The sequence below is a fragment of the Hippopotamus amphibius genome, chromosome 8, assembly GCF_030028045.1.
Source record: "Hippopotamus amphibius kiboko isolate mHipAmp2 chromosome 8, mHipAmp2.hap2, whole genome shotgun sequence".
In the NCBI taxonomy this organism is placed as follows: Eukaryota; Metazoa; Chordata; class Mammalia; order Artiodactyla; family Hippopotamidae; genus Hippopotamus; species Hippopotamus amphibius.
This window is the reverse complement of record NC_080193.1, coordinates 20,207,852-20,230,660: the sequence shown is the minus strand read 5'-3', so window position 1 is coordinate 20,230,660 and position 22,809 is coordinate 20,207,852. Positions and strand designations below refer to the sequence as shown.

Genomic DNA, 22,809 nt, shown 5'->3' with positions numbered 1-22,809 from the left:
ATTTTTGAACTGCATGTGCTATAATTCACAAGAATGTGGAAGGGTAAGAATAGGTGTTGTAAATACTATAACCCTATGAGCTAAAATACATTTAGTTACAAAATAACTTTTGACTTCTTTCAAATCCTTTAGTTCCCTGAAATTGTTCTTCCTACCACCTAACCAGTGTTCTCTTTTCACTAGGCAAGTTGACATGTAGCCATGAACCTATTATAAAGAGAAAGAGAAAATTTAATATTTTGTTTCTCAGACAGAAAGTCAGCCTCTCCAGGGACATTTCAGGTTTCTAACTTGGAGGCAATAGTTCAGAATCGACTATACAGTATCTTTCTCAGTCTTGCTCTGTACAAACCAGCCTAGCCTGGGGGAGAAAGCAAGCGTTTATAAAGGACATAGCCAAACCTCACCCAATTTCTCTTTTCAGCACCCTAATTAAAAAGGCTAAATGGGGCAGCTCCTCCACTCTCATGAAAATCATCTCTGAAGTAGCACTGAAACCTTTTAACAAAGGGGCATTTACCCAGCACAGTAGAACTTTGATATCTGCAATGCTTAAAAAAAATACAATCCCATTCCTGAGGAAATTGACTTGCCAGGTTTGGTTTCAAGAGACTAACTTTCCTTATTTCACCCCAGTGTCATAAAAAGAAACCCAAGGAATATTATTTTTATTATTAAAAATATTTTTTATTGACTGAAGCTGATCAGTATATTCTTTAAAAAATTAAATTACTTTACAAGTTAAAACAGAAATGTTTTAGTCTTTAATGATAAAAAAAAAATGCATATAAAACTTGATCTTCCAGCAAGCTTTTGTTTGTGTAAGTTGATGGGACTACTACTGACCCAGACAAGAGCAGGGCTCTGCTCAGCTTTTGGGACAGAAGGACCTCGACTGTCAGTAACCCAGGAGACAGTTTCCAGTTAAAAATCTTATATCATTTTATATCTGTTTACACAACAAAGTTCAGGGCTAAAAAAACCACAAGAGAATGCTATTTTCTTACATTTGGAGCTGACTCTGATAAGCTACTGGTTGTAAGTTTAAATGTATGCACAGGTTGAAAAAAATCAGATAGTTAAAACAGCATTTTATATGCATGGATTCTCCATTTTAAAGAGCTTCTCAAGTATTTAACTGCAGTCGGCATCTTTACAAAGAAGGCTTTTTCTCTCCTAGCATAATTCCAAGTTTGTATATTATTTATAATATACAATTAGGTCTAATTTCTTACACATGAAAAATAGTTCTTACACATGAAAATGGTTAACCTGAAGCCAAAATATAGGTGTTTAAAAATTAACTTTCAGTTTCTGCTCCCCTTTGGTATTAAATGTTGCTTACGAAGGATTACAATCCTCTTTTTGTTTTCAAGGTTAAGTATTAGGTATTGATGTCTGCTTCCTGCCTTCCACATGGATGAGAAATCGGCTTCTGCGGGAAGGAAACGGAGTTAATCAAATCAAAATCAATGAGCACTGGACGGCGCGCCATAAACTCCCAGTCTCTAAAAAATTAACTATACGTATTGATTCTCAACAACATAAGGTCATGCAAAATATTATAAATACGAAAACTTCTCAGCCAAGAGAAAAGTCAGAAGACAGGAAGATAGGGAGAGGGCTACTTAAGCTTACCGCTTTCACAGAGTCTTAAAAATGCTCTTATGCTTAAGTGGAAAACAACAGATATGATTTTACCTTTTAACTGATCAAACTGGATTCTCGAGAAACTTTGCATATGACATGAAGGTCTGATGGAAGGAAACACAGATCAAGAAAGTGCTTACTGGGTCAATAAGCCTTTTTATAAGACTTGAAACCCCATGGAAAGACCTCTTTCCAGGCAGACGTTCAGAGGAAATGCTGATGTGTGAGTTCAGACTCCGATTTTGAAAGCTATATGAATTCACTTCCTTAGGTTTACAATTCTGGGTCCTGAGAACAAGAACTTTCTGATCTGCATTTCTCTTGTAAGTAACTGACATTTCACTCTGATTAAATTTAGAAGGTGTGTATAAATAAGGCAAGCAAAAGAGAAAGGATTACAGGTCAAACGTACTGCATTATGACTCTACATTATCAAAGTTTCCAAGTTACTTATTAAATACAGATATAAGGTAAGATAAAGAAAGGTTACTTACTCATGATCACCATGAATACTGAAGTTGACTTTTGTTTTCTTCAATTACTGAGAAGGGTATTTTTTTCAGCTGACTCTTCTGAGATGTCTACATTCTACAAAACAACACACAAATTAGCACCCAGGATAGAACAACTAGAAAATACTTAGGAGGACAATATACAAATATAGCAGAAATGCCTTTAAAAGACTTACGGAATTAATGAAATACAATGAAGTAATTTCATACAACGACCATTCATCCACCCAACAAAAAGATGTATCGATTTCCTGCTCATGTGTGGGGCCCCTCTGTCTCTAGTCCCGTAATTGGAATGTTCTGTTTGCTTAATCATACGTGTTATGGCTAAACCCTGACAATCACCTGATGCCCAAATATAACTGGCTCTTTGTCAGCCTTAATATAGACTCTGTGGTGAGCCCTCAGTGAAGACACTGGTCATCGAGAAGAATCAACAACTCACAGCGACACTTTAATTTGTTACGGTGCCTACTGAGGGCATAGCATTGTTAGATTTGGGGGAGATATAAACAAGAAGAAGGAGAGAAAGAAGGAAAGAAGAGGAGGAGGATACCTGAAGAGACACCAGTAGACTCTGGGGGTGAACCTGTGCCTCTTCCTCCTCCCACGGGGCCTACATTTGAGCCATGCTGGGACTGTTCTTGGTGCTTCCAGACCCCTGTGCTCTTAATCATGCTGCTTCCTCTCTACTTGAAGAGGCTTCCTATGTATTTTACAATCTAATGTACTTTACTTTATTTATTTAAAAACATCATTCTAAAAGGGATCTGTAGGCTTTACGAGCCTGCCACAGAAAAGGTTAAGAACCCTGACAGGTCATCCCAGCAGCTGTAAACTAGTGATGAGGATGTCCAGTCCCATGTTCTGGTCAAAACTCCAAATTCTGTTTCAGGCTGTGTCCCTCCCCACCTCCACACCACAGGAAGCCTGCTGTGGGGGAAGGAGATGTGGCAGCTGTGCTGTTTTACTCTCTTTCCTTTTCTATTTTTAAATTATTGGGGTTTTTTAAGTAGTTAATACATGAGCACGGTTTGAAAATACATATATATTCTTATTCCCATCCCAAATGTGTCAAAAGAATACCACATGAACCTTTCAGCATGCTTCTTTTCACCTAAAAGTATATCCTGGAAAGATTTCCGCATCCAAGACCTTCCTGTTCAGTCTCATGGAAATAGTCCATCGTGTGGACATGCTACACTATTCATGCAGCTCTCTCTGGCTGGACGCTTGGATCGTTTCCTACTTCTGCTATTATAAAGCAGTGCTGCCATGAAAAACCTATACATATGCCGTCACATACACATGCAGCTGTACCTGAACAAGAGATTCCCAAAGTGACACCGCTATGGCAAAGGGTCAGTTCTTCTGCAGTTTTTAGAAAATATTGACAGGTTTCTTGCCAGAAGGACTGAATCACTTTGTGCTCCCCCAGCAAGGTGTGAGAGTGCCTATTTCAGAGAAACGCTTAGAATTAAGGCCCCTGTGTTTAGTGATAGATGGCAAAAACCTGATGAAGCAGCTAGGCTGCTCAGAACTTATCCTGCTTCCTTACTGCAAAAATTAAGAATTTTTTACAAAATTATTTACTTTTTCTGTAACCAGCTATACTCCATTCAAAGGACCAGAGGGGAGGAGTTTGCAAAGTGCATTGCCAAGTAGATTTCTGTTTGTTAAAATTCTGTTTTCCCAACATCTTTAAAAGCAGTTAATAATCCATTGGAAAATATGTTACATCTGAAGACAACATTTTTTCCCAACTAAATGGTTATCTGATTCTAGCTGTGGGATCTTAAGCAGGAGATTTAACCACTTTCCCTCCCCCGTAAAATGAATGGTTGAGATTAGATCTCTCTTCTGGATCTTTCTAGCTCAAAAATTCTCTTAAACCAAGGATTCACCAACCTCAAATAGCTTTAGCATTTTTTCGGTCTATACCTGAGGTCACTGTTCTGCCTTTTTCCTGAACTCTTCCTATCAGTTTCATTCAAGGTATTTACTGAGCATCCTCTGTGGCAGGGATGGCGTGTGCTACACTGGGGAAGCCAGGCTGAGCAAGAGGGGCTCCTTAAAGACAGAGCAGAGACCCGTGTCATGACAGCACATGACACGCACTCTGATGGAGATGCTTACACAAACACACGCCCAGCTGTGCTAGGAGGACAGAAGTGAGGCAGCTCCTGATTACATCTTAGGTAGGAATTTAACATAAAACCCCAAAGAAGAGGTTAGTAGGAGGATGAGTGGGAGTCGCCAGGCAGATTATTCTGAAATACAGTCGGTTCTGCTATGACACTTGTTTTGAAAACATGAATTTGTTCCAACACATCTGATATATTAGGGAACAACTTGAGTGTAATGTGAAGTTTGCATTTGTTAATGTGTGACTCTGTCTACTAGAAACACTAGGTGAACTGGCCTAGGCCATGTAGGAATACACTCACCCCCACCCCCACCCACCACCCCTCCAACATCCACCAGTGCCCCCCAACTCCCCTGGTGTGTCACGAGCCACACCCATCCACATCTGCTGCTACGACTTTCTATCCAATAAACCTCCTTCTTCCACTTTCCAGTAAGTCACAAGCTGCAACCTCTCCGATGCCCAATTCCACCTGCAAACTTCAGGTCTTCTTCAAGGTAAAGTGCCACATTTATGGCGATGTTTGTGCATTTGTTAACACATGAAAAAATGCACTACCATTTAAATTACATTCCTGTCCTTTTAAAAAATGTGTCACTGGGCTTCCTAGGTGGCGCAGTGGTTAAGAATCCGCCTGCCAATGCAGGGGACACAGGTTCGATCCCTGCTCCAGGAAGATCCCACATACCACAGAGCAACTAAGCCCGTATGCCAAAAAAAAAGAAAAAAAAGAAAAAAAAAAAAATGTGTCACTGATAAAGTTTTTGAGTGTTATTGCTCAAAACCCCATTTTCCCAATAAACTGTGTGGTTTTTATTGTGCAGGTTTGCATTGTGTGGTGATTCTTCTGAACCTGTATGTTGCATTACAGCAGATGTAACTGTGGTTATCAAAAACCTAAGCAAGACTGTGATATAATACTGCACTAAATAATAAGGCCCAGCAGCAGGCCTAATGGTCTAACTCTGAGGTAGTACTAAGTGTAAGTGATATTTCAGGATCTCCGTGGTAACAGTGATGTGGAAGGAAACTGTCTGTGATCTCTACTAATGACAGAGTCACAGGTAGTGTGTATTATGATGCCTTGTTTCCTATATTCATAATTGAAGGAAGTGCTACATTTTAATTAGAGGTTGATAAAAACAACCTCATGTGTAATTTTTATTCCCGTCAAGGTTTATGGATCCCCTGAATTCTATTCAACAAACTCCGTTTAAAAATCTCTGCCCAACAAATCCATAAAAGACAGAAAGTGGATGAGAGTCCGCCTGAGGCTGGGGGAGGTGGAATGGGGAGTAACTGTCAGTGGGTACAAGGTTCTTCTGGAATGATGAAAATGTTCTAAAGTTGGATTACGGTGATGGTTGCACAACTTTGTAAATATACTAAAACCACCAAATTGTACACTTTTACATAGGGGAACTTTATGGTATGTACCTTACACCTCGATAAAGCTGTTAAAAATTTAAAAAACACTTACCAATGCTTAAAAATATGTTCTGCCCCAATGTAACGGAACTACTTCACTAGTGCTTCAAAGTTTTGTCAAGAAAAAATCTTCCTAGAAAACACCACAAAGTCCATCACAGTTTCTACTCTGAAAAGCTTATATGGCACACATGGCACAAATACTCTGTATAAAAATCACCGTTTGGGGGACCCGTTATTCTTTAAGGTAATCTTTGCAACTGCCTGCTGAAGCTGGTGTGATGAGCACGCTGATTCTAAAGTGGTTAATGTTGTAGTTTCAGATCATCTGTGTCACAGGGAAACTGCCCCACAGAACTCTGAGTCTAACAAAATTCCAATGTGAAGAAGAGCTAAGCAAGAAATGCCACCAGAGAGTATTTCATGGAACAAGGCAAGGAGGTTCGCTCTCACTATTCCTATTCAATATTGATCTGGAGGTCTTAGCTGGAGCAATAAGGTAAGAAAAAGAAAAAAGGCATAACGATTAGAAAAAGAAATTCATTATTCACAAATGATATGATTGTCTACGTAGAAAATCCTAAGAAGCTACAGAAAATCTACTAGAATAGGTGGATTTAGCAAAGATGCAATTTACAGGACTTCCCTGGTAGCGCAGTGGTTAAGAATCTGCCTGCCAATGCAGGGGACACGGGTTTGAGCCCTAGTCCGGGAAGATTCCACATGCCGCGGAGCAACTAAGCCCGTGTGCCACAGCTACTGAGCCTGCTCTCTAAAGCCTGTGAGCCACAATTATTGAGCCCACGTGCCACAACTATTGAAGAGCCTGTGAGCCTGTGCTCTGCAACAAGAGAAGCCACTGCACTGAGAAGCCCTCACACTACAACTGAAGAGGAGCCCCCGCTCTCTGCAACTAGAGAAAGCCTGCAGGCAGCAACGAAGACCCATCACAGCCAATAAATGAGTAAATAAATAAATTTTTAAAAAATGCAATTTACAAAAGGCAACTATAGTTCTTTATATCATCAATAAACAATCTGAGAATGAAATTTAAAATGCCATGTATGATGGCATCAACAAACAAAATATTAGGAATAAATTTTTAAAAAGGTGTGTAAGACCCCTACAATAAAAACTACAAAATATGGTTAAAAGAAGGAAGACATAAGCAAATGGAGACATATTGTGTTCAGATGTCCATCCTTCCCAAAGTGATCTATAGATTCAATGAAATCACAGTATCAGAGGGCATTTATTAAAAAATTGACACATTTGCTATGGAGCTGGCAAAGTGCCTAGAATAGGCAAAACAATTTTGCAAAAGAAGAACAAACTCACAGACGTACACTAATTTCAAGATTTCCCATAGAGTTATGTAATCAATATGGTGTGGTGTTGGTGTAAGGAGAACACTCAGATCAATGGAACTGATTGGAGAGTCCAGAAGTAGACCCTTGAGTATACTAGTCAACAGATTTTCAACAAATGATGATGGAGCTAAAATCTGTATGGATAAAAATGAAAAATGTATCCACAAAACTGCTATGAGGAGAAAATATTCACAACCTTGGGGTAGATTTCTTAGGACACAAAAAACACCATTTAAAAAAACTGGATGAACTGGCCTTCCTCAAAATTTTAAATTCCCGCTCTTTTATTCTTAAGAGAATGAAAAGGCAAGCCACAAACCGGGATAAAATATTAATAATATATTTGACAAAAGACAAAGAACTTGTGTCTAGACTATATGAAAAACTCCTACAGCTCAATTAATAACAAAGGAAACAACTGAAATTTAAAATGGGCAAAGGACTTAAAGATACTTCACAGAAGAGCCCGAGTGCCTAGAGCCACTGCAATAAGAAGCCCACGCACCACAAGGACAAGCAGCCTCTGCTCGCCACAACTAGAGAAAGCCCGTGCACAGCAACAAAGACCCAACACAGTCAAAAATTAATTAGTTAATTAAAAATTGTAAAAATAGCATGCAAAACAATAAAAAAAAAGACATATGAAGGGCCAATGAGCACATGAAGATGCACATCATTAGGTTATCAGGAAAACGCAAATTTCTCAACGGCAGTGAGATGCCACTTCAGATTTACCAGAATGGCTAAAATCAAACGGACTTTACAAAACCAAGGCTGGGAAAACCAAGGTGGGTGAGGATGTGGAGCACCTGCATCTCTCACACATGGCTGGTAGGGATGTAAAATCATACAACCACCCTGAAAAATGATGTGGCAGTTTATTAAAAAGTTAAATCCTATAACTACCAACTCTATTTCTAGGTATTCACCTTGGAAATGAAAACATACGTCCATTAAGAAAAGGCTTGTGTAAAAACGTTCATAGCAGCTTTATCTATAATAATCCAAAACTGGAAACAATCCAAATATCCCATCAACAGGCAAATAAACAAACTGTGGTCTATTCATGCACTGGAATACTAATCAGCAATATACAGGAGTGAAATACTGCTACACACAGCAACATGGATGAATCTCAAAATAATTCTATTGAAAGAAGCTAGATAAGAAGTACACAGTGTATGACTGCATTTATATGAAGTTCTAGAACAGGCAAAACTATTCTCTGATGATAAAAGTAAATTAGTGGCTGCCTTGGGTGGAGGTAAGGAAAGATTCACCCCAAAGAGCATGAGGGAGCTCTGTGGGGCAATGGGATGTTCTGTATCTTGACTGGGATGTTGATTACACGGTACCTGTGTGTGATGTACACATACATTAATATACACTAGAGCTAAATCAACTTATTGAACTAGTGATCTATACTAGTTCTTCACTAAAGAACACATATATAGGCATTAAAGACATTCTTAATAAAATGTCTTTATTGTATTTATTGCAATAGCATAAATTATACCTCAATAAAGTTGATTTAAAAAGAAAGCTATTTCAATGTTTTGCAGACCTTTTTAATTTTAGTTTTTTTGGTCAGGGATACAAAAAAAGTTAAACTCAATGGCTTTCAAATACCTTCAACTATACCTATAGCACATCCAAGTAACGTAGCTGGAATTTTAAAGCATCCACTTCAAGCTTTTATTTTACAGATTAGGAAACTGGGCCCCAAGTACCCTGATTTCAAGTTCAATGTTCTTTTCACTATTTATGTTAGGCTATAAAATCTACAAAGCAACTTATATCGTTGCTATCAAAATGTTCCTGTGCTCAGAAAAAGCAGTTAGAATTAACATATGAAACACTTCCCAAAGAATGATAAATTTAGGAAATTACTATTTTGCAATTCCTCATGAAATAAGAGATCTAAATCATAATATTCAAGGAATGCTAAAATCCTTATGTGAACTTCAGGGAAATTCTATAATAAAAAAGCTCAGGCTGACAATCTCCTGAACTCCCATCAAGCCTGACATCCAAAAGTGGGACAACCAGACACAAGGATTCTCCTGTTACGACACACTAGGCAGCAGACAGCATTGCCCATGAAGGTGTCGTGACCCCAAACTGATCCCAAGTCTATATCAAGTCGCTAGATGGAAATTCCAGTTTGCAGGAATTTGGGGGACAGAACAACAGTGAGGATGGAGTCAGCAAGATCTGGAATGTGGGAAATTCTACTGGACAATGACCCAGTGTTTCTTCCACAAATAAATGGCATTAAAATACAAAGAAAGGGGACTTCCCTGGTGGTAAGGAGTCTGCCTTTCAATGCAGGGGATGTGGGTTCGATCCCTGGTGAGGGAACTAAGATCCCACATGCCGCGGGGCAACTAAGCCTGTGTGCCACAACTACTGAGCTCGCATGCCTCAACTAGCGAGCCTGCGTGCCATAAACTACAAAGCGCATGCACCCTGGAGCCTCGTGCCACAACTAGAGAAGAGAAAATCTGCACACCACAACTAGAGAGAAGCCCGTGCGCTGCAATGAAAGATCCCACATGCCGCAACTAAGACCTGACACAGCCAAAAATAAACAAATAAATAAAAAATAAGTAAATAAATAAATTTTAAAAAAACAAAGGAAGAAGAGGAAGAAAGAGGAGGAAGAAGAAGGAAGGAAAGAGGGAAGGAGGAAGAAGTAACTAGGTTAGTGGTTAAGAGAGATCTTAAGGGACTTAACCAAGCACAAAATATGGACCTCGGTTGGGTATTGATTTGAAAAAGCAGTAAAAAAGACATTTTTGAGATAAATGGGGAAACCTTAACGTGGTCTAGTCATTAGATGATATTAAAGAGTTACTGCTAATTTGGTTGGGTGTGATACAAGTCCTTATCTGTTAGAGCTACAGAATGAAGTACACATGAGTGAAATGACATGATGCCTAGGATTTGCTTTAAAATGTTTCAGGAGAAAAACAGGTGTGGATAGGGGACGATGAAACAAAAACAGCAGAAAGCTGATGGTTATTGAAGCTCTGTGACTGTAAGTGTTCTTTCTACTTCCATATTTGAAATTTTCTATAATAAAATGTTTTTTTTAAAAATCCCCCAGAATGTACGTGCATGTGCCCAGGTAACTGGAAAGAGGAAGTTTGGTTGTGGCAACATCTGAATATGACTTTCTCTTCCTCCTTAAACCCAGCCTGCTACCTCCTTCCTTCATTCTAACAGAAAGTGACAGCGCACAACGACTGAAGTGTTCAGATACTATGGATGGGGTCAAAAGAAAAGGAACCACATACATTTCTGGAGCTGCTGCTGAGGTTCTCAGAGCTGATGGGGAGCAGAGTGCTGAGCTCCAGGTCCGTAACCATCTGACGGGATTCTGCCAGCAAACGCTGAAGCTTGCTTGTGGGAGAAAAATCATCCTGGAAAGACAACACATTTCAAGCATTCATGAAATCAAGAGGCACTTTTCAATGTTTATGTTTATAAGGGCAGTATAACAAACACAAATGTTAACTGTTCATTAATATTTCTTTGACTTTAGGTATTACAGATCAAAGCAGGACATTAAATACTAAAAGAACCAAATTCTATTTCTTTCTTAGAAGCTACTTGACTCAATAATTTGACTTAAACAGAACTTACTACAAGTAATTAAGTAACATCCATGTGATAAAAGAACCCTAGGTATTGTTTACCTCTCTTAAAATCAACTTGCCATGGCCGTAATTACCATGTCGAAATATTTACAAAACGCAACTTTAACACTAAAGGCTTGTTAGCTTTTAAAAATCTGTGAGAATACGCCTTGGTCTGTTCATTCTTATTTAATTTTCAACTTTGTGTAAAAAGTTGTCCACAGTGTACAATCTGTGAGTTTTCCACAGTGGACAATTAACTATACAATCTGATGGGTTCCTACACATGTACATGCCCGTGAAACCGTCCCCACAATGAACATGGGTCGTGTTTATCATGCCTATGTCCCTTTGGAATTCCTGCCTCTGTGAGTCCCTCCTCCCCACTCCCAGACAACTTCTGATCTGCTTTCTGTCACCAGAGATTAGTTTGCATTTTCTTGAATTTTTTATAAATGCATTGCATACTTCTGTCTGGCTGGCTTCTTTCACTCAGCATAATTATCTTAAGATTCACCCATGCTGTGTGTGTATAAATAGTTCAGTCCTTTTTACTGCTGAGAAATACTTCATTGCATGGATATACCACAGTTTATCTATTCACCCACTGCAGTGTATTTCGGTCGTTTCCAGTTTTTTTAGCTAGTGCAAATAAAGCTGCTTGAATATTTATGTGGCCATATGTTTCCATTTCTCTAGAAGTAGAACAGCTGGGTCATATGGTAGGGGTATATTTAACTTTTTTTTTTAAGTAGTTTTTTAATAGAAAGTACCGAAAGTGTTTTCCAAAGCGGCTCTACCGTTTATATTCCCACCACCAGTGAACAAAATGCCAGGTGCTCCTGATTCTAGTCAACACTTGGTATGGTCAATTTTTAACAAAGAGAACTAGCACTCATCAAACACCCATTAGGGGCCAGGCCCTATAATAACTCCTTTAGACCAAGTAACTGTGATGTTATAATTGCATATTTGCAGATGAAGAAACTGACGCTCAAAGAAATAACTGTACTAAGGTCACTGAACTGAGACAAAGCAAAATGGGAATTTGAACCCACATCAGTTTGATTTCAAAGCTGGATATCTTCCCAAAATAATACCCAAAATAACTAAGTTCACTTGAACTTATTTTCTTTGTGAAAGAGCTGCAGTGGGGACCCCATTCATGATGAAGACACTGGCTTATCTGCAATTATGACAGCATAGAAGCAACCTCACTGCCCGTCTGTAGGGGCGTGAACAAACAGACTGCGGTTTATTCAGTCACTGGACCGCACATCAAGCAACAATCAAAATGTAGAGGCAAGGTCCACAGTGTCAGCACACATGAAGGCCACAAAATCCTGACGAAGCTGGAAAATCACATTGCAAAGGGATATAGGCGGCAATTTACCATTTAAGTACATTTTAAGCAAAGCAACAGTATGTCATTTTGTTTGTTTGTTTGTTTAATTGGGGTATAACTGCTTTACAATGTTGTGTTACTTTCTGCTATACAACAAAGTGAATCAGCTGTACAAATACACATGTCCCCTCCCTCTTGGATCCCCCCACATCTAGGTCACCGCAGAGCACTGAGTTGCGCTTCCTGTGCTATACAGCAGCTTCCTGCTAGCAATCTGTTTTGCACATGGTAGTGCACATGTCAATCCCAAGCTCCCAATTCATCCCACCCTCCCCCACCGTGTCCACATTTCCGTTTTCTATGTCTGCGTCTCTATTCCTGCCCTTAAGTACACACTTCTATGTAAAACATAAAAGCATAAAACAAGCATGGACGCAACTTCAGGGTAGTGGTTAACTGGTGGGGGTGGGGGGGGGGGGTTGGGCAGAATGGCACATGGATTTACCCTTCATCTGTAACATTTTTTCTTTAATAAGTTGAAAAATAAAGCAAATATGGCAAAATGTAAACATGTTAAATCTGAATGTAGGTACATAGTTGCCTGTATTTTTCATTTTCTATGTGCTTAAAATATTTATTAGGGACTTCCCTTGTGACACAGTGATTAAGGTTCCGAGCTCCCAATGCAGTGGGCCTGGGTTAGATCCCTGGTCAGGGAACTAGATCCCATATGCATGCCGCAACTAAGGAGCCTGCGAGCCACAACTAACACCCGGCGCAACCAAATAAGTAAATAAAATAAAATAAATATTTTAAAAATTTATTAAAAATAAATATACCAATCACCTGGAGGGCCTGTGGGACATCTTACCTGAAGTTAATCTATAGGATATTTAAAGAAAAGAGAAGGTAAGTAACTATGACTTCAGTTAAATAATATGAAGTCCTATAATTAAAAAACAACAACAAAAATGAAGAATAGCCAAAATCAAGCACACTAACAATAGTGCTATGGGAGAATTAAAAGTATGTTGGGGAGAAGTCTAAGCGAAGTACAAACCTTTTCACTGGGCAACGCTGCATCTTTGCTGACTAACAAAATCTTAGATGAGTTCTTTTTATCAGAAGAGGACTCTGTCTCCATCAACTTCTCATCCTCTCTTAACGCAGATTCTGAAGAATCCAAACAGTGGGACTGCTGGATGGCAATCAGCTCACTGTGAATAATAAAACCAAACAAAAACAGGCATCTTGATACAATAGAAAACACATGTCAACAATACATTTATACTTGAAAGTATCTCAATGGGACAAAAAAAAATTTTTTTTTTCTTTTCTGATGAAGCAGTTCAAGTTTGAATAGAACATTACAGATTTGAGTAGAACGTTTGTGCAGAATATTATAAAGTGAATGCATACCTTTTGCAGTAAGAATTAAAACCAAATTCTTTGGTAAAGGGTAACTATGAGAGAATTGCTCTCCTTCCCACCCCTCAAAAAAAAGCAAAGAAAAGAAGGTTTGAGGGACAAAAGAGAGAAAAATATTAACAAAATATAGTATAAAATTAAACGTGAAGATTTTAGGGTTTTGGTTTGTGAGACTGATTTTTGTTAATGTTCTTTTGTGAAAGCAGAATGGCACTATTGTGGGTCCTTAATTCTTCTATAGGGTCTCAGTAATTAGAGAACAAACACGTGTAGCTATGTTTCTGGGTATGTTATTAAAGTCTGGGCTCAGAGCAGAGTTAACAGCAAGAGGCCCTGGAAACCTCTTCCTCCCATGGACCCTGTAAGTCAGGCAGAGAAGGCTGCTGTGGCGTCTGCCTCCACAGATAAACCCCTATATGTCAAATGGAATGGAGGTATAAATGTGGACATTTTAGTCAGATGATGAAGTAGGTACACAAGTTCTTATAATCTAAGGAAAAATAGGAAAACATAATTATCTTTTCTATTTAATCACGCATTTGTCATGCGATGCCCTGGCATGTGCCTCTGCTGGCAGAACAAGAAGTCACCTGAAGTACTTCAAGTCAGGGAGGTCAAAAGGGCCTTGAAAGAAAACTCTGAAATTGGCTTTGAATGTCTTTCATACATTAAATTTAATATATGTCCACTATGCTCTTAAAACTATTTAACGCAAGCTTTTCCCATAATATGTGTGTTTTTGTTCAATAGTGAAAAATAGAAGTTGTGCCCTATTGGTACTTGCAATTATCTAAGACGATCTTTAAAGACCAAATATGAATAGATAACATTTAGTGTAACAATCAATTTTTTTTTTTAATTTTTCAGCTGACAGAATAACTGTATGATTTTTAAATGACTCAGGCTTCTAAACGGGACAAACAGTAATCCAAACGATGAAAATACGGGAAGGGAATTTTAAATCGTGGAGTCCTATGAAAGTCAATGTGATGATTAAAATAAGGCTCTCAATATAGAAAGTGCGTCCTTTCTTTAATTTAAGATCAAAGAGCTAGGTTTTCTGTAACAATAGCAGACGTTAGCATAGCACCCCTCAACTAACTACAAAATGCAGCAATTCTAGCAGTAAGCTGAGCCTGAAAAATGCAGCATATGCTAGGAACTAACCCATTTTTTTCTCTTAAAAACACCGGTTAGATAAAGGTGGTCAAAAGGCACAAACTTCCAGTTATAAGATAAATGAGAATTAGGAATTTCATGTACAGTAGGGTTTATATAATTAACCCTGATGGAGGTTATATATGAAAGTTGCTGACAAAGTAAATCCTAAGAGTTCTCATCACAAGGAAAAAGCTTTTTTTTCTTTTTCTATTATTTTGTATCTATACGAGATGATGAATGTTTACCAAACTTACTGTGGTCATCATTAAATCATTATGCTGTACATTTTAAACTTACACAGTGCTGTACGTCAGTCACATCTCAATAAAACTGGAAAAAAGAAAAACCCAATAACTGTTACCAGCTTGTAAAATACAAACACTCTTTCTCCTGCATGATTTTTAAAAGTAAGAAAGTTTGGGAAATGTGAAGTAAACACAAAGGCCAAAGCAGTTGGATGTGTAAATAAGCCAATGGGGGCAGAGAATGTCTTATCTGGGGTCTAGGGAATGTAATCTGGACATGAAAGAGATGGCTTAGCGATTCAAAAGGATCCTGGCTGAGGAATGCCCCAGAGCAGCGTTCTACTCTGTAAAGTCACCTCCCCATTTTAAAATAAAACATGTTTGCTCAGCTCATGACAACTGGCTTTGTTTTCAAGCAAAACTTTTGCCTCAGAAGCTGTCCTAGGCACAAACTTCTCACTGGAATCCAATACAGTCTCTGTACAATCAAAAACTCAACAGCCTACCCTGTGATGAAAAGAGGAAACGGTTTGTCAGACGCAACGTCTGTTTGTAAACACTGCTTTCCTTTCGCGATTGACATGAAGTGGCTACTGCAGCCCTTTCTTGTTTCCAAACATGGTAAAATAGGCTCCCTGGGTGTTTACAAACGTGAAATGAGACTGACCTGGTCGAGGAGTTGTATTTGGTTCCGCTGGCACTTTCCGAACACGTGCACACCGATTTGTGGCGCACGACCCTCTGCACTTTGGCAGGTTTGAAGATGCTCATCCACTCCACGTCGGACATGTGGCCCGGGGCTTCGATGATGAAGTTCCTTGGGTGGCAGCACTTGGATTCCCACATGTCGCCTTCATCCAGGCAGGCTTTGTTTTTATGGCAACATGAGACTCCGGACCTTTCCAGGTAATCTTGGCATTTGACATCCAGCTTCTCTGGTTGTTTTGAACCAGAACAGTTGGCCAGGCCCAGGTAAACGCTGACGTCATGCCACTTGTCATCGGATATAGATGTTGATGTTTCTGAGAGTTGTTTCTCTTCATTCTGAAGCCCAGTTCCACTACCTTTTGGTGATTTTGCATGGATCTTGCAAAAGGTACTTTTGTTTTCGGGTTCAAGCTGGAGTTTTCCTCCCAGAGACCAAGACTTTTGTTTCTCCACTAAGTCTTTTGCAAATAGAGATGAGACAGCAATTACACTTTTTCCCCCAAATGAAGTATTAACCTGTAGTTTCTTCTCTTTGCATACATCACAAGAGCTCTTGTCTGACCTATTTTGCTGAACCAACGTGGTCTCAAATTTTTGGTCCTTAACCAGTGACTTCTGATTTTTCTCCCTCTTAAAATCGACTCTTGGGTGGTTATTTTCAAGGTCTGATACGCACATGTCTCTGCTATGGTGGCATTACAAAAAACGGAAGTTATGAGATATACTTGACACTGTCATTCTAAATATTTCACTCAAACCTCATCAGCTGAGCTACACCCTAATAAGACCCATTTGTCTGAGCTGAAAGTGTAAGGTTGAATTTCTATATTCTCCGGAGCCCCATTTTAGCCCACCCTCCTCCCAGAAGTCTTGCTGACCACCAAGCCCACAGGCCCACTCCCTCTTCCCATCCCTAACATCCACTGCACTGACTGTCTATACTGTAAATCACTGTCTTACTGCATATATTATCTTATGAAGCAGCAAAATTTCCTAGTGTAACTACACCGTTCACTGTTTCATACATATGAAAGTCTTGTCAAAAGACTCTTAAGGTTTTCCTCACATGTAGAGGCATTTTTAATCTTCCTGGCACCTAGGACAGCCTTTAACACACACTAAGTGTTCTGTAAATACCTGTTGATCGATCTGTTATTTCGCTTCCTAATTCTGTTAGTTTGGCAGTAAATACAGGTAAAGCCAGGTTGAAAGGCGATGGAGATTCAAGGTACAAAGATAAACTGGACAGTGCCAAATGTGTTTACCATACTGCATTCGTGACCATCCTATTGATCTGCTGGATACTTATGTAGCTGTATATTGAAAACTGGTCTAAGGTAAAAATGATACCACATGTGCATAAAATAAAAATCATTGTGATAAACCTTGTAATAAATTGTCAAAGTTTTCCATGTCACACGTATTCCAGTGTTCTAATCTGTATGGTTCTGATCCCTCCTTCTAGAATGGGGTGAGCCACTTTATGTTCTTAAAGAATAACCTCAATAATCTAGCCCAGGCACCTCCCAGGAGAAATGAATTGCAAAAAGGAAAAAGAGCCAATAGGTCAGGGGCTTTTGCCTGCAAGAGATCGCTGGGTTGGTCTGGTGTTTATTAGTAGCAGCTGCAGCTGGGATACAGAGCAATGGTGTAACAACCCCCAGCAAAAGACCTCAAAGAAAAGTACAGCAAATGCAGCAGAGTGCCGGTGAGTCCCCAGTCCTACTGTCCATAGCAACGGCTGCTCCCTACATCCCTCCCTGCAACTCTGACCACTCCCATCCTGAACTCCACCCTCCCCGGGAAAGGACCTGTGTCACCCATCCCGGCTTCTGCCCTTTTGTGCAGTGGCGGGGAACTCCCTGAAGTCCTGTTCCCTTCCCACGACTCCCTGTACCATTTCTGCCTGGAAAAGCGGACTCAATTTAACTGTGAGGCAGTTGTATGCTTCTTAAATTAAACCACACCTCATATATTTGTATTTTAATTTCACAGAAACCAACTTAAATCACACACTGCCTGTTATAGGTAAGAGTAGATGTCTTCCTTTACTAACAAGGAAAACGGGAAGATCAAGCTGAGAGCAGAGACTGCCCTCCACTGAACTTCTGCAAGTTATTTACACCATTTTTTGGCATTATGTCTTTTAGGCAAGTACCATGCCCGATATATCTTTATTTTCCCTATTCCTAGCCCAGTGCCTAAAATGAGTGATGAATGAATGAATAAATGATTCATCTCTGTAATTTCTACTTTAGCTCAAAGCCTTCTACACAACAAACACACAGTGTTTAATGAACTTTATCAAATGGTTAAATTAAGATCACGCCTAAAATTCTAAGATCAGGTCTCATTACAACCCTGGATTAGCTCACATATGTTTATTCCCTACTATCTAGGGAACAGTAAAGTACTGGCCCACAGCAGGTACTTAACAAATATTGACTGAATGATGGCATAAAAATACAAGATCATATTTACAGCATCTTACTAAGATTACCTGGATTCCAGGGCCTTTGATTCCTCCATCTCTGAGTCATATATCTGTATTAATTCCTGAGAATTTTCCACATTGAAGTTAAGAAACTGCAGATCACGCTGTTGTTTTACGTACATCTGCCATAGATATTGATAAATCAATGCAAAGTGTAAAAACAAAGCTAAACCAAGGCGACAACTGGTGCTTTCAAATGCCAAAAATAGATCAGATAGTGACTAAAGAAACATGTTGAAGATGTTTGCCGTTATTTTTCCTATGTTAGCACTGAGATTTGTTAATATAACTAGTCTCCTAACCTAGGTTAGTATGATACACCTTTAATGCAGTCGGATTCCAAAAGCACCATAAACAAAATCACCGGGCATACACTTTTCCTAATTTGATGCTTGTTTACAAATGTGTCCCACTTCACAGAGAAGGGTAAGTGGGGACGTACCCGTCTCAGATTATGCAGCTCCGCGTTCGTACGTTCTTGCTTTGACTTCGCAATGTCAAGTAATTCATCTTTCCTTTTTTCTCTCTCTGCTATTTAAGAACAAACATTGTTAAAATGTTTTTTACCAGCATATTAACACAAACCTCTTCACTTCCAATGATTTAATGCATGGCTAACATTTTTTCCCCTTGTTCCTGAATTTTAAAATTAAAAAATGGATGGCTGGGAAGAACTTTAATCTGTGATTCTGACTAGATCCCTCACCAAATTTGAAAACGTTCACAATGTAATTAATGCTAAGTCAAAAAAGTATTTAAAACTGTACCAACTCTCTGATGAAATTACATGTGTATGTCTATATGTAGATATGCATAGAAAAGGCTGAGAGCAAGTATACTGAAGTAGCAAAAGAAGTTATTTTTAGATGGAAGGATTAATGACAATTGTTTTCCTCCCTTTTTTGAGGGGGGTGATTTCTAAATCTCTAAGTTTAATACATATTACTTTATTCTTTACTTATTTATTCACATTACACAGGTAACTTACAAATACATTTTCCTTGTAAAAATCCAAACACATTAACTTTATCAACAGAAAAAAAACTAACATTACAAAGGGCAAAAAAAAAAATTTACTATTTTCACCAATATGCAAGTCAATCTGATATTATCTCACAATCAGACCACTCCTATATATTCTCACTGAGCAAAGACTGAAGATATTTGAACCTATGAGGTAACCCCACAGGTAGACAAACTTGTCTTTCCATTTTAATAATAGTCCAGCACTCCTTTACAGACTATTTCTTGAAAACTCTTTACCTGATAGGTAATTAAGATTCAGAATTCCCTTTAATATACACAGTATTACACTCAACTTTCTAGCATGAAAGGACAGAACAAAGAGGAATTTTTTTTTTAAATCATCATTCTTTTACCAAGACCATAAACATTCTGCTGAAACACAGACACTTCACTATTACTAGAGTTGCGGTATGAGAAATCAGTATTTTAAAAAAGTTTCAGAACTTGGCAAATGAGAACCCACAGAAAGGAAAGGTCTAAAGTGCTATACGAAGACTTGTACCAGAAAAGAATACTAATATTATGCTTAAGGAGAAATAATTTCATTCCCATAGAAGTGAGAGATCAACAATAAGTGTTTCACCTAAAAAAACCCACTGTCTTTATAAAGAGTTCAAACTAAATGCATAAAATGACCCTCTAATTATTAATACATTAATCGGTTTTGAGTATATCAGATGCAGCCTAAATCAAAATTTACAACTTCTGTGGTTTATTAACAAAGAACCTTTTCCACATGTCATTTTTCTCATGGATGTAAAAGAATACAAATACTTATTATTTACTATCACTTTACATTTGGAACATCACAGAAACCATGTAAGGAAAAGGGCATGAGCTGTGCTGGAGACAGCGACTCCACCTGGACAACTTTTGTGCAGTGTTGGCTGGTGGTCCCAGGGACCAGGTGGAATAAAGCGTGAGGAGGGATCTGTGAGAAGCCACCACCTGCTTCCCAAACATGCTTAATGCTCAAGCCCTTCCAATGCCGTCTGTAGCATCATCTTACTTTTAAAGGTAATCATCGTGCACAGAACTGAGAATGTGGCACAGTGCAAGCCATGGTGGCGGGTTTAAACTACGATGTCTCTTCAATGATGAATTTATTTCTTTGCATTAGATAAGCCAACACCATAACAAAAGCCTATAAAAGTAGTGCACTTGCAATATTTATGTGGAGTCGCATTTCGTTTATATGAATTCAATTCTACGCACAAAGAAAACAATAAAACAGGGAACATAGCTCTTTCACGGTGGAAGCGATGCCCATGGGGCATCTGGGACTCTGGCTGTTCTCAGCTCTACCCGCCTCTCGGGGTAACAGCATCGTCACACGCTGGGTGCATTCCCAGTGTTTAGAGATACTTGTTTTGGACATGGCATGGCCCCTAAACAAAAGCCAACTACTTTATTTGGCGTTCAAGGGTAATTTTAAATATATTTCAGTACTGCCTTAATCTGACTTTAGAATAATCTACTGTTACATAAAAGAGAATTGTTTCCTTAAATCTGATACTTTTCTGCGTGGCTGGGTTACCTAGGGATCAAAGCGCAGTGAGTCCGCCTCTTCTCACAAGTTGGTCACTGAAGACAAGGAGGTATGCAACTCCCTGCTGACAGCTGCCTAAGTGAGCAGCCTAAGGGAGACAGCACAAAGGAAAGCGTGCTGGAAGCCTGGACTTGCCAAATTTTGGTCAAGCCTCTGTGCCTTTTACTGCCTGGGAGACCTTCATTCAGTCTCAAGGGGCCTTGTTTACAGGACTCTCAGGAACACAGACATGTAAACTAGTATCACCGTTTTATTTGCACACTTCTTATAAGCAACATGTACAAACAAATAAGATATGTCTCTAGGCCTATGTGAAGAACTTCATCTTCAACAAGAGGAAAAGAAGCTTTGAACTTAAAAGTACGTTTTAAAGACATCTTCCAACCTCAAATAAAATGTGTTAATTTTTTGCCATGGCACCTGATAGCATATTATCATGTGAAGCCTTTAAAAATTATTTTTAGGCTTAATTCACTTTTATAATTTAAACTTACAAAAACTGTTCTGAGACAGTGGTGTGAGTGGAAAAGATATTTAAGAAATCAGTTTAGGGGGATTTCCCTGGTGGCACAGAGGATAAGACTCGGAGCTTCCAATACAGGGGGCCCAGGTTCAATCCCTGGTCAAGGAACTAGATCCCACATGCCGCAAATAAGGAGCCCACCTGCAGCAACTAACACTCTACACGATCAAATAAATAAATAAATATTTAAAGAAACCAGCTTAGGAAATAGTAAAAAAAATTATTTCACAAAATGGATTTATTAGAGTATTATCTAACAAATTACATACACTTTACCTAGCAATATATAATAGAATACATGAGTCAAAATAGATGAGCCAAAAAGAAAGGAGATTATTAAAATATTCTGTAAATTTTTTTCCTTCCTCTGCCCTCCCACAGCATGTAATTCGTAGCATTTACATAGCACTAAATTCTCTGTGGGCCTATGAGCTTCTTAGTCACTAGCAGACTGCCTGGCCCACAAATGCTGATCCAAAGATGTGTGAATTCAACCGTAAAGCTACAAATATATACGTATATGTATATATTTATGTATATGTACAAATATATGTATATCTTTATGTATCTTTAGCAATGTAAGATTTATTATTACTTTGAGACAGCGATCCTAGAAATAACGGAAATAGTGACCTCTAGTGGTAGAAAACTGCCTTTCCCCAATCTTTAATCATTTGAAAAAATGTAATATACTGTATTCTGCCCTTTAACTTACAGAAATGTAGTCTCTTGGTAGAAGGAAGAGCCTAGAGGGTAGACCCAAAAATGTTTGTTTAATTAATTAATTGATTTTTTTTCCTTTTAGCCGAGCCATGCAGCATGCGGGATCTTAGTTCCCTAACCAAGATCGATCCCACACCCCCTGCAGTGGAAGTGCAGTCTTAACCACTGGACCGCCAGGGAAGTCCCAGTTCATTTAATTTCTAGTTGGAACTTTACCTCAATCTATGATTTTCTTAATACAAACTACCAAAATTAAAGTCTAACCACCTTCTTGGCTGGCAGGGCCACATATAGATAAGATCTATATATCAGTGATTCTCAGTTGGGAGTAGCGAAAGGAGAGGCTAGAAACTCTCACGTACTGGGGTGGGGTGGGGTTAGAGTGCAGGAGGATATGGCTGCAGGGAGGAGGGCGGAGTGCAACTTATGTTTCTAGGAAAGGGAGCCTAAGTTACACCTTATTGATAAACTGGCTGTTAAGTCATGAGAAATTCATCTCCAACATTATTATTTTAGTCATTCTGACGTAACAAAACACATGAGTATTTTTCCAATCGTAATAATTACAGGTGATCTATTTGCAAAACTGAAAAAATGTACAATTCCTCATTTTTACCTAGTATTTGCAAAAGTATAAACATCTTTTCTTCTTTGGCTCATAAGATTCTTTCCTAATGAATTTTTAAGTACAAGTATTATGTTTTTAGTGAGTATAGTCAGGCACTCAAGCTGGGAGAGCAGCTCCTCATTTTACAGAAGAGGAAACAGAGTGAACTGGGAGGCAAGAGAGTTTTAAAATTCCTGCCTGGTCCCCCGTCTTCTCCAAGGGTGTTAAAATAAATTAATTAAACAAATAAAGC

At 38.7% G+C, this 22,809-nt stretch overlaps 1 protein-coding gene across 5 annotated transcripts in view; it reads right to left on the bottom strand.

The window, feature by feature from the left end:
• Positions 1-697: 697 nt before the first annotated feature.
• CCDC62 (coiled-coil domain containing 62) overlaps positions 698-22,809 on the bottom strand; it is a 35,026-nt gene continuing 12,914 nt past the window's right edge. For all 5 annotated transcript variants that reach the window (XM_057746983.1, XM_057746984.1, XM_057746981.1 and 2 more), the window contains exons 7-13: positions 18,571-18,659; positions 18,135-18,250; positions 15,594-16,319; positions 13,153-13,309; positions 10,406-10,531; positions 2,145-2,238; positions 698-1,435 (exon numbers count right to left, since the gene is read on the bottom strand). In XM_057746983.1, the coding sequence (XP_057602966.1) occupies positions 2,185-2,238; positions 10,406-10,531; positions 13,153-13,309; positions 15,594-16,319; positions 18,135-18,250; positions 18,571-18,659 (1,268 nt within the window). In that variant the 3' untranslated portion in view covers positions 698-1,435; positions 2,145-2,184. The remainder of the gene's footprint in view (positions 1,436-2,144; positions 2,239-10,405; positions 10,532-13,152; positions 13,310-15,593; positions 16,320-18,134; positions 18,251-18,570; positions 18,660-22,809) is intronic.